Source organism: Haliotis rubra, unplaced genomic scaffold (genome assembly GCF_003918875.1).
Source record: "Haliotis rubra isolate DU_JTF1 unplaced genomic scaffold, ASM391887v1 Scf250, whole genome shotgun sequence".
NCBI classification, from domain to species: Eukaryota; Metazoa; Mollusca; class Gastropoda; order Lepetellida; family Haliotidae; genus Haliotis; species Haliotis rubra.
In genome coordinates this window covers 189,278-208,025 of record NW_025766559.1, presented here as the reverse complement: position 1 = coordinate 208,025, position 18,748 = coordinate 189,278, and the positions used below count along the sequence as shown (strand labels likewise).

Below are 18,748 nucleotides of genomic sequence, written 5' to 3'. Positions count from 1 at the left end.
ACCCTTTCCGAACAATGTCAACTATCAATGATTACTTCATCAGCCCTCTTCAATGAATTTGCTGCTTACTCAGCCCTTATTACATAATCAGTAACACTTTTTTCTGGTCCCGTTTTCAATATAGTCAGTTTTGTATACAGTGATATTATCCTGGGCCCCCCTTGCCCCACATAAAGTTTTTGAATGCTTTTCTACCATCATTTTTAGCATCTCTTATGATTAGACACAAACGTTTATCGTCTAAACATTGCACAAGCTCTGCAAACACATTCGCATTCTTCCCATCATCTGGTGGATTTGCATTATCCCCAGGTTCAATCACATCCAACAACTTTCTTAATCTCAAATACCCATGAAATTTAACCTCCCAAAGTTCATATTTTGATTCATTTCCAACAAAAGCAACGCGTTCTCTGGGCCTATAACCCATTGACATGATGACTATGGCTTTTGATAAACACAATCGTTTCTTCAGTTTCAGTGCAATGTAATGCAAACTCAAAATAAAAACATTCCAGCAGTTCATGGTATCTTACATGTCCGCCATGTTCTCAAACATATGCTTTTAAGAAAGGGATGTAACTCTCAAAAGCACATAAAATCTCAGACTAAACTTAAGTTTACATCCTAACTTGGTGTAACGAGATAAAACTTCGAAATTTCAAGAAAAAGGAATCGAAGTTACGTATTATATTCGAAGTTCTCAACAGCACATCGAATATAATACAAGATAAGTTATATTCCGTAGACACATATGCACGTATCTCAAACAACCGACTAAAGGAAAGCTCCCTCTCAAATCTATCTTGAGTTCATATTTATAAACTGAGAAAAACAAATTGTTAATGACCTCAGGATAACTTACTTTACGCCCTTGATGAAAGCGTTAACCTGTATGGTGACAGTGTCGGTGTTGTCACAGAATATTCGAGACAAACTTGCCTTGCGGATTTCTGCCAACTGATCTGTAAAATAGATTGCCTTCCTGTAACAGATCCTGCATGTTACGTTGTAACGGTGTCTTGATTAATTCGTTTCCTGTAGTTTTGAATTTGCGCAGCTTTGAATATTCCATATGCTTGAAAACGTCGCCATTGTGAAAATAAAGAAGTTGATCATCCATAAAGTTTTGTCATCTTATAAATATATATATATATATATATATAGAGAGAGAGAGAGAGAGAGAGTGTGTGTGTGTGTGTGTGTGTGTGTGTGTGTGTCAATGCGTATGTCTGTATGCGACTGAATCTACTTACTTGAAAATGAATTGAATCAAAATGCAAACATTTTCAAATGGTATACAGATCACTATTAGGTTTCTAGTCTGAAAACGGTCACTTCAAATGTATGTTGTAAACACACCCCATAATCCTGTATGGAACATGGAAGCATAATCTCCCTTGCCCGACAGATTTTATATATTCCGGAAAATAACTGATAAATGTGGTAGAACCTAACCGGGAGAGAATCTAACGTAGTCATTATCTTCCTCAAACCAGTATCTGTCTCCTTCCTTGAGAGCCTGGAACTGTTGCCCCAGAAGGCATGCGAACGTTGGTCCTACAAGCCCTCCCGATACATGCTCTTCACTTATAGCCCCAGAGAATAGGTCGATGTCGTGAACGTCGCTGAAAAATATACGTCATGATGATTTGATCTAGTGGTATGTTATGAGAATATATATTCTAGCACGACATTGTATGATACTCCATTCTGATTGGCTGAGAGCTCATCAAAACCGTACTGAAATGGCAGTTTAAGACCGCTAATTAAAGTGACCGATTCACCGTGTATGAATACAATGAACTCGTTGACCCTTTTGTTTGTAAACAAACATGTCGGACGTCGGCGATTTGAAGTAAAAAGCGAATGGTTTGAAGAAGAAGCTGGAAAATTCGTCAGCAGCGCAAAAGCGGCAGTATTCTAGATCCAGCGGGCATGACGTCGACAACACACGTCGGCCCACACGTCCTAACCTGACCGCTGCCCGTCTCGGGAGGAATGCCCAGTCCTTCCACTTCAACTGTCCATGTATCCCACATAAAACGTGGCATGTCAGGTCTTTTCCAAATTGGGAATAGTAGGGTGGTTATCAACAATTATTTCCGTGAATAAAGTTAGCGGCGACTAAACTTAGTGAGTTAACGGCTTGAATTGGGGCGAGTCGATTGTCATACAGTAGGGGAGATCAATAATTCGCTTGAGAAAAATCAAATAACTGTACATGCTCACAGTATAAACTGTATTTTCTTTTATTTATGTATGCTACTTGTTACAAATACAAGCATACTGGTTGTTGAAAATGTCTTACTTTGCTCATTACACAACCTGTCCCTCAACGGGACGATTCCAAGCGATTTCCAGCAAAAAAGGCCCCTTCACGCCTTGTGTTCTTGCGCGCCAAACAGTTTGGTTTTTAGCAGTCGTGCTAGAATGAAGATAAAGCTACTCTGTTTTCAATTTTGCAGTCCTTTATCGTTGATTTAAGACCGCTAACTGTTCGGTTTCTAAATTTAATTTAGCGGTCTTAATCAACGATAAAGGACCGCAAAATTGAAAACAGATTAGCCCTATCTTCTAAATGAAGTCATCGGATGAACTTCGACAACCAGAGCATCTTTCAAGTCAAAAAGAATGTTAGGTAAAATATCCCCGTATTATATTATGCTCTGTAAATAGTCGACTCTGAGTGAATGAGTGGGTAAGTTGGGTTTCCAGTATTCTAAGTATTCCTGTCAGCTTAGCGTGGTAGGAACTAATACAGATCTCAGACGTTTACCATGTTGGTGACACCAATGAGCACGGGTATGACGCTGACAAATCTAGAAACATAACTGGGGCAAACCGTTACTCGAACCAACAATCATTGGTTTCTGGGGCGTCAAAGGGTCGCAACTCTGTAAAACGACTGCACTACCCGTGCCCCTAATCTAATGTCAACCAAGCTTAACCAACATGGTCGGCTAACTTCGACCAGGATGCTGTTGTACGAAACAACCTTAGCGATAAGAGAACCGTAGGTCTATGCTAAGGTATGGGAGTTGTATCGCATTCGAGACCTGTGACTTGGCTGCTCGGTTGAGACCGAGAATACGTGGCTTGCAGCTGTTGACTGTATTGATTAGTTTAACATACTTACGGTTCTCTCAAGTAAATACTTGGTCCCTCCGTATTCCATATTAAGTAATTATTTTCGGTTGTGTTGAAAATTTGATTTCTACGTATTTTCCTACAACTTCAGTGTCATTTAAAGGTTGCTTTAATATTGCTTGAAAGTCGATGTCTGCGGTGTTGAAAACCGTTAGTCCGATTCTCTATACTAAAGAACTAAGAAAACGTTTCTTACTCGTAGGCCATCCTCAACTTGTTCACTGTGGCGTTAGAATGGGTCGTATTTATCAGATCGTCAAAATTACCAGCAACTGGCATTCCACAGAACGTCCTCCAAACTGTGTAAGGGGGTAAGCCATGATCTCTTCCTCTCTGGATATTAAGAGCTGCAACGTCCAAACTCCTGTTCCCATCAGGGAAAAGGTTGTCGGTCAACTCTTGCGATATCTTGCAGTCTACAGACTGTACACATTCTGTAACCAAACCTCTTATAAAGCCACCAATGGTTCGATTGTCCTCGCTGATAATAAGATGGGTATTGTCGAACGCTTCACTCAGAGGTGTTTGCCCGAGGTTGTCATAGTCTGGACTGTAACTTGCAAGGAATGACCCGACCATTGAGTGTCCCATCCTGAAGGCTGCTGTTGCAAAGACGTTCCTGATGCTTGCGTCGGTTGTGTTATCGTAGACGTTGGAGTATCCTACTGGCACGAGACTCAAGTTGTGCGGGTCCATCTGATCTCCGCTGATGACAGGCAAGAAGTCGCCATACGTGATTTTCTTTAAGAGAAAGTTTATATATAGATTTCATTATTAATATGTAAACATGTCAAGCCAATCACACATAAATCGTATAAGATTATCATTTATGTATGGATATAGCGATGATAGCACGCGGTTTGTATATATAAAGACGCGGAAAGTGTGATTCCTTTCTTGACGTTTTAAACAGTATTCATATTATTCATCGGCGTGTTAGATTTGTGTGCAATGAAAACCTGAATTGAGATAGGCCTTTGACGTTACCCAATTGGGTGTATCCCGCGAGTTAGTTTACCTTTACGCGGCACTAATCCAGCAATAATCCAGCTGTATGGACATATCTCATTCTCTGACGCTGTCAAAAACTGTCCTTTGTTGGCTCCATATACCTTAATCTCTTGAGTTGCGTGGCCAGTATCTCACCAGTAGCCATATGCCCTAACGCGTTCTTCGCTGAAGACATCACTGTCAGGAATCGATTCCCTTGTTACCCTGAGTCTGCGTGTTCTTGGGCTTGCCTGATTGATCTGTCTCAGGTAAGTTACAGCAACCCGAGGGCATCCAAAAGTGGTTAGCTCCCATCCGCATCGTACTCTCTCATTGTTCACTCGTGAAGATCCGGGTTAGACTTGATTCTCAGTAACCCATGCTTGTCGTAGGAGGCGACTAACGGGATCGGGTGATCAGACTCGCTGACTTGGTTGACACATGTTATCGTATCTCAATTGCGTAGATCGATGCTCATGCCATTGATCACTGGATTGTCTGGTCCAGACTCGATTATTTACAGACCGGCGCCATATTTCTGGAATATTGATAAATGTGGCGTAAAACTAAACTCACTCTGTCACTCAATATGCCACATGTGTCTATAAGATATGGCAATATGCTCGGTTGACACGCATCAGTGTTCCGTCCAGCAGTTCAAAACAATCCGCAAAATCAATATTTGCATTGAGATTATGTCCAACATCCTGGGCTCTTTGAAGAAAACCGTGCAATACCTTCTTTTCTTCATGAGCCTTCAAAAGAAGGTCGACCCGTGAAGGTCCGGGTTAGAATGAGCCTTCAGTAACTCATGCTTGTCGTAAGAGGCGACTAACGGGATCCGGTGATCAGACTCGCTGACTTGGTTGACACATGTTATCGTATCTCAATTGCGTAGATCGATGCTCATGCCATTGATCACTGGATTGTCTGGTCCAGACTCGATTATTTACAGACCGGCGCCATATTTCTGGAATATTGATAAATGCGGCGTAAAACTAAACTCACTCTGTCACTCAATATGCCCCAATCTGTCTATAAGATATGGCAATATGCTCGGTTGACACGCATCAGTGTTCCGTCCAGCAGTTCAAAACAATCCGCAAAATCAATATTTGCATTGAGTTTATGTCCAACATCCTGGGCTCTTTGAAGAAAACCGTGCAATACCTTCTTTTCTTCATGAGCCTTCAAAAGAAGGTCGACCCGTGAAGGTCCGGGTTAGAATGAGCCTTCAGTAACTCATGCCTGTCGTAAGAGGCGACTAACGGGATCGGGTGGTCAGGCTCGCTGACTTGGGTGACACATGTCATCGGTTCCCAATTGCGCAGATCGATGCTCATGCTGTTGATCACTGGATTGTCTGATCCAGACTCGATTATTTACAGACCGGCGCCATATAGCTGGAATATTGCTGAGTGCGGCGTAAAACTAAACTCATTCACTCACTCAAAAGAAGATCACCACACAAACGTCCACTGTGAATTAATCTTTCAAGAGTAGCCTCTGCGTTAATGAAACCACGGCCGCGCAATATAACTGTAAACATAAGTGCTTATGGGAAGAAGAGAGTGATGGGCTTTTTTGTCTGACATTATTCTTCATGTAAGGGTGTCAATACCCCGAATGTCGTGTTTCGTCCAATTATCATTAGTTTTGTTTTTGTTATTACTACTACTACCATAGACTCTTAGCCAGATGTCTGGTTTACCCTTCCTCGAAAGTATACATGGGTCTCTATCTATACGTTAATGTGTTCATTAAGAGCAACTGAATTTGTCTCGGACAGACATTACTGTGTTTTATGAACAGTATTGTTTTAATGCAGTAAAACTGTACCTGTGCATATGCTCCAACTATCTTCCTGGCTTCCTGGAAGAGTCTTTCATCTCCCCAGTGACAGTTCAGTTCCTTTAGTCTGCTGGCTAAACGGTTGTGTTCCCTCACGAAGATAGTGTGCATACTCTGAAGTCCAGGATTCTCATTCGCCCGATGGTCACCTAAGAAAATAGAACAATGTTATAATGTCGACTAACTCTGATTTATTAGACACACGGTCTTCAACACATTATCTCAGGAGGGGAATCGAGCCTGGGTCTCCGGCGTCAGGAGCTACTACCAGGAACTACCAGGGTATACCGTCACCCTTGGAGGTTAACGGTTGCTAAATGGACATAACGCTCATGTCTCGCCCAACATGTCTCCTATTTGCATACTTTAATAGTGCCAGAAATTTTCATTATGTTTTGAGATGTATCCAGTTTGCCAGTTGGCTTATTGATTTCAGAAAGTGGGCCTATCTGAACATGGGCTAACATGTTTCTTGATTTTTAACAATTATATGATCCCACTATTTGAGCTGTGCCTGAGAAACAGTTACGTGATCATGCTCACTCACGAAACCAAGAAAGCAAATGAGACGTTTGACATCGGGATGTCTTTAGTCTTTGTTCAAAATACAAATCACCAGTCACAGTGTATGACTAAGTGAGTGAGTGAGTTTAGTTTTACGCCGCTTTTAGCAATATTCCAGCAATGTGGGAACACCACAAATTGGATTCACACATTATACTCATGTTGAGAATCGAACCCGGGTGTTCAGCGTGACGAGCGAACGCTTTATCCACAAGACTACCCCAGCGCTCGTGTATGACTGACATGGTAATAACTTAAGTGTTGTTTATAACATTGTTATTGTTGTTTCAACTATATCTCGTTCTAAGTCACCTCGAACCAACTCAACGTTATTTGCATAAAATCTTGCTCAATGACTTTTCAGTTTGCGGAAGTAAGGACAACAGCGTGTATTCTGCAGTCCTGCGGCCTAGATGCATATCTGTCAAGCTCAAGGAAAGAAACCTTTCAAAATTTCCCTCTACACCACAGGACCAGTGAGAGGTCAATAATTAGTGGTCCTGTCTGTAAAAAAATATCCTAGATTTCGGGAAGAAATGCACTGGCCACCAGGGCCACCGCAAACTTATCATTTAGTTGTCCTACTAGCCAGGGACCACAGACCCAGCGTAAATTTCGCACATTGCTTCAAGCTGACGTGCCATGACAGAGATATAGTTCACCCACTGCCTTCCTGTACTAACCAGCGAGGAAGCAATAATCTGGTGTAGTCTGAGTCCTGCAAGCTCCTTCATTCTCCAAGTCAGGTGGCAGAAAGTCGTTGGCTGCAGTTCTAAGTTTCCCTGATAGCAGAGAAGTTCTTCAATGAGTCGAGTCTCAAAATAAACATATAAGGACACAGGTTTGTTATCTGTTTTCTGTCGTTATACTAGTTTAAATATCTTCTCATGATGTTTTGTTTGTATGTCTGCATATTTTATAGACATAATTGTTCCTGGGATTTATACACAAACTGCTTTCTGTTTCACTTGCAAGGTTGAGCCAAACATATTTTAAAATATGAATATGTCAAATGAAAGATTTTGATTTAAATTAATTAATTTTAAATCAAAGCCTGAACATTTGGGAGGAGAAAAAATGAATGTGATACGGTCTGCCTACCGTCAACAAATGTCCGTAGTGAGTTCTGTTCGTCCTGTGACGACCCGTACACCTGTGAAGCGTCTACGTAGGCTGTAATCTGGTTCAGCTGCTCCACGGGGGCTGGAACATAGTAAATGATACATGACGGACCCCAGGTACACGCCGTTTTACAAACTATATAGCATCCAGTCGTCTCAACATGGTCGTGATCAGATAAAGATGCTACTATTGCTATATGGTGTGGACAAGCAGTAGGTATGATTATATCTGTTATATGGCCTTTGTTTGAAACAGTAGTGTAATCAGAGATAAATATCACACACGCACACACGCAAGCACGCACACACACCAGGTATGCTAGTTCACTGCTAGTCGGATATTTTCACCCTTCACATCAGTTATTGCTAAGCTAAAGATTAGGTAGTATCAGCCTTCAGTTCAGGCATCGGTGTCCTTGGTATTCTTACACTCCGGTTGACAATGCCATGTTGATGCCCTGCTACTTAAATATTCTTTCCCACCCTTCAGTGTACATACCCGTACCCTCAACCCAAAAGCCATGCAATGTTTGATGCCACTTCAATCCAGTCAGACAAGCTATGGCAGAATTTCATACCTGATTTACAGTTGGCGTTCTCGATTTGCACCGACCGTACAAAATTCATGCAACCATAATCAAATCGCCTGTCTCCCGCTTCGATGTCAATAGCAAAGCACTGGGGTCTGTCGAAAACAGGTACTTGATATCAGATACAGATACAGGTTTTAGGAGTGAGGTGAGGTGAGGTGAAATTTGGTCTAACGTCGTGCTTGAGAATAGTTCGCTCATATGACGACGTGCATGCGTGTGTATGTGTATGTGCGGCTGCTTGTACTAGCCCAGACTTAAGCTGGTTTTGTAGTGCTAGCCCACTGAGATACCATGCGGCAGTGAAGCATGAATACCCCACTCAGACACATCATACTGACTCCGAGCCGACCAGTCCTTGTTGTACCCAACAAGTACCATATTTAAACGTCTTTTGGTATGACGCGGTCGGGGATCGAACCCGCGACCTTCCGCTCTCCGGGCGGACGCTCTAACCACTACACCACGGAGGCGGTCGTTTTAGGAGTGCCATCCCAGAGAACAATATACATTTGTGAGATATTAATGTCTGTTTTAAAATGGAGACTACAAACTTATATACAATTAAGACAAAACAGATGATCGACGAGTATAAATGTCAATACAGGTCTAGAGTTGACGACACTAAAAGTTTTTCACTGGCCACGAGGGGGACATGGGTTGATGCACCCCCTGTGTTTGTTTATGTTGCCTGAGACCGAAGGGTACATCAACCCATGGGCCCCGACTGACCAGTGAACAACGTATTTATCTAACCGAACACCTCAATGTTAATATTGAACTGTTTGAAGCACGGGCATTGGATCATGAAAAAGGAGTACCAGAGTTAGGCAATTAGCCAATACCGACAACGACAGACGACAGAAAAACAAATTTAGAGTTATCTCCCTTCCCTCGCTTTGCATTCGCAAAATATCGGTAATTTCCGTACATCATTCGTGACTCAATTAATCGAGATATAGAATGACTAACACGAAGTACCAAAATTCTCACAGTTATATATTACCATCTGGTCACATATAAATTTTACTCGCTTGAAAGCGGGGTACATTGAAAATAATAGAAGAGCGCTCAGCCAATCAGAAAACGACATTTATGTGTGAGGTAAGATAAACGCTCTTACGAACATATTATGCAACAATGTTTTTGTCTGTAGAACATAACACAAAAAACATGTTTGATACTTTGCATTGCACGCAGAAACACCACAAACTTTCAGTTGTCATCCTTGATTTTGACACCTTCAATCTTCTGCTTACCATACGGGTGTGAGATACCTGAATACATTTATCTTCCGTTTGTGAACTGGCAATGCGGAAAACTCGGGTTGTCAGAGATAAGTGGCCAGTACAGTACGTTCAACCTTTCACATTCTACGATCAACAGTCTATAGAATGTGTACAGGAAATCCAAAATATTCAAGGTTCATCTTCTTCGGGGCGTTCCAGGTCGACGACAAGCGTACAGGATCGATTGATGCAGGCTATATGCAAACGTTTCTTAAGTTACTGGACTACGAGGGACGAGTCAGAAATGATCTCCATGCAGCGAGTCCCATGTTAGATGGCAACACGTTCTTCCTTACAAACTGTCATATTTCCAACAGGTCGACGTCGATGAAACTGGGGCACTCGTTGCTGGGATATTTCTGAGTGTGACGTTAAACAACCCAAAAGAAGATTTTCTCAGTCGTACACATTGGTTTCTTTTAATATTCCAGATATATCACGATTGAGTAAAACCATTCACATTGGTATCTTATGACAAGACATAGAGAGCAGGGGCCTTGTGTAAACCTTCCCACGACAGCTTATAAACGTATTGAACATTTTAATTAAATTTCTTATTATTTCAAAGTTTCAGAATGAAAACCATTTACCTTTTATCTAAATCTTCTTGCGTTATGTTGGCATCTTCGAAAAGGCCTACACAACAAGCCACCGTTGATCCATGTTCGGCTGGAAAACAAAATATTGTGTAGTGCCGAACTAGAGAACATACACACGTGAAAAGTGTAGCTCTTACAGATCAATTTTAAACGCTATCGAAATCACTGACAACAGTTGTATAAACATTGCACACATAACACTGTAACAAAAGTCATCACCATCAAATATATATATACAGTCAGACCTCGTTAATACGAACACTTTGGTTTTGTACATCCGTTGTTTGTCTCCTTTTGAGCGCCTATCAACCATCATTTTGTTTCTATTGCACAGTTCTATGTATCTCAACGGTCAGGGTGTGGGCCTTAGGATTGCATCAGTAATATACCGCAACACCCATCTTAAACCATGTCTTCTAAACTGTCATATTTTCATGTCATTCCCACTCCCGCTCCCGTTCCCACCCTCACACCCAACTTCAAGGGTTTGACACATTTGATCGAATCTATCTATCCCGGCACCCCTTATCCCTGTCACTCTTTCATGACCCGCCTATCTTTCCCTGACTATACATACGGCAGCTGGAACAGAGCTCGATTCAATTTTGAATATTGATGAAGTAATAATATGACAGAGATCGTTTGCAACCAAAGTTAGGCCACCATACTAGGAACCGTCGGGACTTACAAAACCTCAGTCCCCCAGCTTGATTTATTCCATACCTTCAGTTCTAGTGGTTGTACGCAAGGTTAGCCTTATATTTAAATCTACATACATACGACGATTTAAAAACTGTGGAAGACCTAAGTGTTCTTTGAATGATGTTGACTTACATACCCTCTCGGGGCAATACTGAGTCTAGGTCAGCCAGATCAGTGGTTGTTAGCAGGAACACGGATGTCAAACATTTCCCACATCCTATTTGCAACAGATTGAGTTCATTGAGCAACATTCTCTCTCTGTTTCTCCTGCATTACAATTGAAAGGCTGTAACATGTACTTTGAACTTACATCCAGGATGCGTCAGCTCTTGAATGGGTGTGCTGGTGATGTCGTGGTCCAGGAACTGACCCCACTGCATCAGCATGACTGTGAAAAGGGGATGAAGGTCTTCTGCTGATGAAGGAGGGTGGACGGTGGTGCTGACTGTACGAGTACTGGGCAGTTCCACTCCTGACGTGCTGTTCTGTCTTGGGCTAGACACAGCTATTCTCAAAGTAAATAGTATCATATTCACATGTAACTTCACAGAAGTGAACATAGTCTATCATACAGATCCCGAAACAAATATGTGGTCAATGTAGCCCATGGAAGTCTGGAATATGTGACAAGTGTGGATTACCACGGTTTCAGAAAATGAAGAAAGTCTCTGGGCACCTTTTTTATATTTTATTTTAATTTACAAAGTATGTTCTTTTCAGAGACTAGCTGTTGGTCTAAAGTGTACCATCGCACACTTTAAGCACCAGTTCAAATGGCATCCCGTTAGCTATTGTAAAATAATGTTCATTTCAAAGACCAACTGTCAGTTTAAAGTGAACCTCTGACAGGCAAAGCACCATGCCATATGACACCCCTTTAGTGATAGGAAATGAATGGTACACATTTAACGTACCGTCATCATATACCGGAGGCAGGTAGCGTCTCATAGGAATAAACGACCTTCCCCACGAGGTGTATACGAGGTTGTTGCAATGTCCATCGGCTGTCCGGTAGGGAGATTTCTCGTTGCACGTGTATTCACGATCACAGAGGACCTCGGGTCCAAATCCTTCCTCCAAGATAGACGATGGTACTTCTCCTAGTGTCCTGACACTGTAATTACAAACAACAGATGCATTTCCATAATTTTAAGAAAGGACTCCAAAAAGTAATTTAAACTGTATCTATGCATAAACGTAACTTATAGCAACAAACGCTATGCATAATCATAAGAAATCACAAGAGGTGTTGATACCAGGTGTTCCCGTAAAGGTGAGACCTTACTGCACCATCGGTGGCACCCATCACAAACACATGCAAAGACAAATCAATATGTCCCTTTGATAAACACGGGAGCATATGATACAAGTCAACTAGATTAAAAGGGCGTTGTGTAAAGTTTAATACTGGGAATGGACATTTGATCAGGAGGGCACGATGAAGGACGACACAGACAATAGAATATAGTGGCACATGAGCGGCTGAACACATATCGCACACAATACCACAGCCATCAGATTTTGATAAATGGGAATGTGTCCTCAACAACTGCATGTTAGGAGTTCTATCGACAATTATTTGAATTTCTTAATGTGTCTATAGGATGTGTACGAGTTGAGGAAGCTTTTTGCTGAAATCTGAATATGAGCAAGGTTTTCTAGAGAAGTGATTTTCTCTGGAGACGTAAACAAACAAAGTACAAGTACGAAATAACAATTTTTGCATTTTTCTCTTGCGGTTCGGGGAAAATTTCCCGTTTCACTCCAATTACCAACCATATATCAAGTTCGTGGGGTGAAGCATGAAAAAGGTTAAAAAATGGCTATACATATGTTTCAAACTTTTTCACTGTGAATTAGCAGTGGACCAGATAGGTACCTTAATCGTATTATCTGGCCAAACATTGATCAAACATCAGTAACACCCGAGAATCTGAAAACATTTAATGCTAATCCCCCACCCCTTCCTTTACGGGCATTAATTATCAATAACACCTGTAACACATAAATCTGAAAACACACAATGTTTATCTCCCAAATGCCCAGGACAAATATACTTACTGTTCCAATATAAGCCTTGATACGATTACGTTGAGTCGATGGTCAGCTCCTCGACGACTGCTATCCAGAAACGTGAACGTAATTGAACTGTGCTGTTGTGTGGTAGAGCCAAGCTGATTTGCTGCTTGATCTATAACACCAATTATACATATAATCGATTTGACGTGAAACACTAAATATATTAATATGATTGATCGATACAGTACTCCTCAAGCTAGAAGCATACCTGAAAACATTTTTAAGAGAAAATCGACATTTAAAAAGAATTCAAAGTCATCGAACAGACAATATATTGTCATTTTCCTTAAGACCCATGTTATACGGTTGTTTTTTCTTGTTTTAGTGATTTAATAAACGTTAAAAAAATTACCCACCTTATGAAATATAATTGTACATTTGAAAGACATATAACACATATTGCGTAAATAGAGTAACAGTGATTTGCGAAGAAGCATTCTTTCATGTGGATTCGATATGCATTAACTTTCTATGAACACATTTGGAAACGGTAACTTATACGGAGGATCATCAACCTTATATGTCCCAAATAATTCTGTTTTGTAGTTAGGACACTTAAAGCTACCACATGGTTAAAAACCCGAACATTTTTCTTAAACGTTAACACTCATTCAGTTATTGGCCTTGTAAGTCATGTAAGAAGTGAAACTGTTACTTTGAGGACAGTATCTAAAAAACGTATCGAAAACATACCACTGAGCTGATTTTATATGTATATTTTCAGTTTCTGTATGATATTGTGCAGAACAAATACTTCAACGTGTTGTATTTTAAAAACAAAAATTAACTTGATTTTTAAATTAGAAAACAAATTTGCATAAGACACAACTGCTGAAAGGCAACTTACAATCAAGAGACATGTCTCTGACATCTTGTGTTTCAATATAGACAAATTCGCTCTTTTCAGCACAAATTCACATATCGAACAAGGATGCATATGATTGCAAATGAATCACTCAACTCAAGTTTAATGGAACCAGATTATTTTTAAAACTTTTTATTTAGATAATGATGGTTGACAAAACATCAAATTAAACATTCTTTCAGTTTACAAAACCCATCCGCGTACTTTCGTTTGCTCCTCAGTATATAAAGTGGGGCGTTTGAGGCAGAAATTGTGCACTTTTGGTACAAGCACCAAATTTACTTGGAACACTTATATATTGAATAAATCCGACCTTTTCTGAATATATATGCAATATATGCTCAATATATCATAATTATCTCGTCATATTCAGCATTTGTATCAGGATTAACTGGAACAGTGATGTACATATTCCCAATTTATTACGCAATCTGGTGGTGAGGAAACTCCACGATGGCTTACATTCCAAGTATACCAAGGAGTATTCGTCCCTATACACATGACGTGACATCACAACCGATGAAGACAACCGGTAGTTCCAATTTCATGTGCAGCTATATATATTGTGTGTTTGCCAACGTGTAATCATATCAATACTTCATCAACTGGTGTCTGATGGATGTTTGTTATCGTTATGTGAACAACGTTAACATCTGTGTCATCAGTTCTAATCGTCACTTTTTTGTGACCATTGTGTAAAGCAGCAGATAGGTGCAATTCAAGATGGGTGTTGGCTTATTCATGTGAGCACTCCTCCAGTCTTCTGTCGGCTGTTTCAGGAGACGTTACAACTCTTTTCTCAAGGTGCTGTAAAATAGTTTTCCTTCTAAATCTATTGAAGTCACCTGTTCAGCTGGCAATGCAAAAAGCTCAATTTTGTTCTTATTAACTCGCAAGAAGCTTCACCAGTTACTTGGAACAATTCATGATGGTTTGACTCTTCCTCTTTGACTTGCAACGTTGTTCTCTGTTGAATGCTTTTAGGTTGTCTCATAGTTAGGTGGCACGTCTGTCTACGGGTTAATGATACCACAAATATATAGCAAAAAATGCATCCTGGATATACTCTTGAAATGTTACTGATGTTCTTGGGTGAAGCATTTTCACAATCATATCAATTGTCACTGCAGAAACGTTTGGAGTAGCATCTGGTGGTTCCGCTTGTAGAGCTTTAAGTTGTACAAGAGGGTCTGTTTTGTTCCAGATCTAATTTCTCCCATCTTTGACAATGAAAGAGGTCACTGCTGATTCTCGTGCTTGAAGAAATATTTATGGTTTCCTTCTCACGTACTATGTACAACCTGGGAAACAGAGCACAACCGCCCTTACCTGATGCAACATGAGTCATCTGAGGAGCCTTGAGAATTGTAGCAGCTTATCCTTCTTTATGGTTCCTCTATTGATTTTTTTCCTGTCCAACGAACCTTACAAAACGCTCATATTGCTCTCTGCCTGCTATCTAAGCATGTCCCTGGTATCTACTCTCAGCAGATCACCACTGTCCTCACATATCCCTAGCTGACAGTTTTCCAAGGAGTTTTGTATCTTGAAGTTCTGTTTCACAGTTTCTTACTTTAACATCAACATTAAAGGTAGATGCTTTATGAAGTGTTGCAGTTCTACCAGTGTCATCACAAAACATACATACGTCAATGTGGTCTTGTGAAAACGTTTGATCAGAAAAGACACTGGTCAGCACAGGATAAGTGTCACTACTTCCCTCATTCTTTCGTTTCTTTGCTCTGTGAAATCTCAAATTACTTACTTTGTTTCGACGTGATTTGTGTCACGATCAATACTTGATGTATTCTCAATCCCACAGTCGGGGTGCTGAATACTAACATTAAATGGTAGTACATTAATCTTGCAGAACTGAAATAGGCGTTTTGCGACGTATTTGTACCCAGCACCAACATCTTTTCTTTTGGATTCAGCAGGACAATACAGTGGTTCTTTACTAGCATTTGGACACAAAATTCATTGCTTCCAATCTATGGGATCACTGCACAGAAATAATTGTTTTGACATAGCCACTAGTGTTCACTGTCTATATCTTAAAAACTTTAACCTGTGAATAGACATAAACAGACTTTGTTTATCTTTATATGACATAGCAATACTTTGGTGCTATGAAATACGAAATAGATTTATTATAATTATAGAAAACATTTGCATTCATGTTTTCACTTCAGGTCTCAATGCAAGAGTAAAATGAGTGACCAGGAATATAGCAAATAAGAGAAAAAGATTTCATAGCGTAATTTTCAAACTATTATTAAATATTTATATCACAGCGTTCTCAAAATGCTTCAATTTGGCTAAATTAAACACTCAATACATGTACTCTGCCAAAGAATTGTGAGTATGAAAATGTGTGTTTGTTTAAAGAAGACAAATGTGGAACACCTTAATTGTGCTTAGATTTTGTTTCTGTGTTCAGATATCCAAATTACTGATGTTTGATGGTTTGTATTTTTATACTTACCGTTAAAGTATATCCAACACATGAATAATCTCAAAAAGGTAGCGTCTGCTATCAGCAGCCATCTTAGGTTGTTCAAGGGAGATAACTCTAATATTACTTGCAAAAGAGCTCATGTAGCAATCTTAAAAGACCATCACACAGACATACACATATGTGTATATATCAACAGCATATGTCTTAGAAAAATCATAGCTGCAAAACAACAAAATATTGTTTAACATAATTCAGTGGATCAATGTATTCATCATGTTACGTTGTGTTAATTATTTTAAAAAAAAATACTTAATACTTTGAATGTAAAAGGAACATAATTTTGGGACTGAAAGTAACACGCAACATTGAATAGTTTTAATCCCAAATTGAATTGAACTGAAAAAATAATACCGATTTTGTGTAAAATTATTTACACACTTCTTAGAAAATGTAATTTTGGCGGACATCTTGGATTTTTATCAGCACCAGAGGAATTACATACATCACTGTTACGAAAAATCCTGAATAAAATATTGAATATGACAAGATAATCATGATAGTCCATGGGCTGATATAGGTGACCCTCCCCCCCTGGGGGAATTTTGAAGACTATATTTTTTTGAAAGCTTATCATATGTACATTCAAATTCCAGGTGTTTGCAGGCTGGGTGCGGGGGATGTTTCCCGCAGTGACCCCCCAAAGGGGGTCAGGGTGGGAAAAATTTGGGAAAATTAGTTTTTGCTTTTTTCACAAAATACATTCTAGTAACTGCTTTCTATCAGGAACTATAAAAATATTTAAGGTTTATTGATTAGTTACAGGTACAGGAAGACATTTACTTTGAAATATGCATTGCGTCTAAGGGAAAAATTAAACTTTATAGCTGTTTTTCTACACTTTCTAGTGGGCAATTGTTTTAAGAAGGTATTCTTGTTTCAATAGCTCTAAAATGATCAAAATTAATGTTACAGCTATACTTAAAGCATGAAAAGACTTTGAGAAGGTTTATTGTAGTCTGGGTGCTGGGGATTTTTCATGCCCTGACCTCACAAGAGGTGGGTCAGGGGGTAAAAATTTGGAAAAATTAGTTTCTTTCTTTTTTTCACAAAATACATTTTAATAAATGCCTTTTATAAGGAACAATGAAAATATCTAACATTTATTATTTAGTTAGAGGCACAGGATGACTTTAAATTTGAAAAATGCATTGTGTCTAAGGGGGAAATCAGACTTGAATGCTGTTTTTCTACACTGTCTAGCTGGCAGTTTGTTAAAGAACGTATTATTTCTTCAATTGCTCTAAAATGATCAAAATTAATGTTACAGCTATACTTAAGGCATGGTGGTTTATTCTCACTTTGGCTTTTTATAACATTTATAACATTGAGTTACCATTACTACCATTCTTCACGTTTTGCATGTTGATGCTCAGCATCCTTCTGCTGCACAAGTTGTGATATGATCAGATGATACAGATGTGTTGATTCTGCTTCTGAAGGTTGTTCAAACAGTGAAAACTTTCTGTTCTATTTGACAAAGGCACTGGTGACAAACGAAGACTTCTGGATGTACAAAGTATCATCAGTCTGAAAGGGACCACTCTGTGCAATGTCCAGCCAGCCCTTCATGCATTTACAGGATGTGATACCACCAGTGCCTTTGTCAAATACGGCAAAGTTCTCCCCATTGAGCTTCTCGATTCTCACCCTGAATTTGTGAATGCTTTATCCAAGATAGGACTTTCTGATGAGATAGCTACTGACTTGTTGAGGTCTTTGGACTCCTTTGTCTGTCATATGTATGGTCAAGTCACACACCATGTAAATGAGGCTCGCTACCAAATCTTCATGAAGAAGTTAAAACCCAAGGGAGGACAGACTATGACAAGCTATGATGATGTAGACATGAGACTCCTTCCACCTTGCAGAGACTCCCTACACTTGCACATGCAGTGTGCGATCACCAGGCCTTGATCTTGGTCAATGCTGACAAAAATCACCCCAGTGTTGCTCACCCTGTGGGCTAAGGGTGGCTGAAAGGGGGAGTAAATGCTCTGAAATGTCAATGGACCATAGGCAACATCCTTCCACAAGAGTTGACAGACAAAATATCCAGCAAGAACTTAGATTTGAGTAGAATGGAGGATTCAGACGAAGTTGAGATTGAGAGTCTTCTGGACGAGTTTGGTTTTACGCCGCTTTTAGCAATATTCCAGCAACATCACGGCGGGAGACACCAGAAATGGGCTTCACACAATGTACCCATGTGGGGATTCGAACCCGGGTCTTCGGCGTGACGGGCTAACGCTTTAACCACTAGGCTACCCCACCGCCCCACACAATCTATGATGATTCGGCATAAAGGTACATAAATATAAGTAATGGTAACTCAATGTTATAAAAAGCCAAAGTGAGAATAAACCACCATGCTTTAAGTATAGCTGTAACATTAATTTTGATCATTTTAGAGCAATTGAAGAAATAATACGT

At 39.9% G+C, this 18,748-nt stretch overlaps 1 protein-coding gene across 1 annotated transcript; it reads right to left on the bottom strand.

The window, feature by feature from the left end:
• Window positions 1-1,453: 1,453 nt before the first annotated feature.
• LOC124279470 (peroxidasin-like) lies at window positions 1,454-13,795 on the bottom strand. Its single transcript, XM_046715290.1, has 9 exons — window positions 13,783-13,795; window positions 12,918-13,047; window positions 11,771-11,970; window positions 11,167-11,361; window positions 7,657-7,758; window positions 7,239-7,337; window positions 5,980-6,140; window positions 3,347-3,891; window positions 1,454-1,628 (listed from the first exon to the last, which is right to left on the bottom strand). Exons 1-9 carry the CDS (start codon window positions 13,793-13,795, stop codon window positions 1,454-1,456), a joined length of 1,620 nt encoding a protein of 539 aa, XP_046571246.1.
• Between the last annotated feature and the right edge of the window lie 4,953 nt (window positions 13,796-18,748).

Bases quoted from the DNA above. Each gene is read 5' to 3' on its own strand.
- LOC124279470 (XM_046715290.1), bottom strand. The intron at 6,141-7,238 runs GTTAGTACAGGA...CTATTTTCTTAG, and splicing joins AGATTATTGCTTCCTCGCTG to GTGACCATCGGGCGAATGAG. The intron at 1,629-3,346 runs GTAAGAAACGTT...TATATTTTTCAG, and splicing joins AAGTTGAGGATGGCCTACGA to CGACGTTCACGACATCGACC.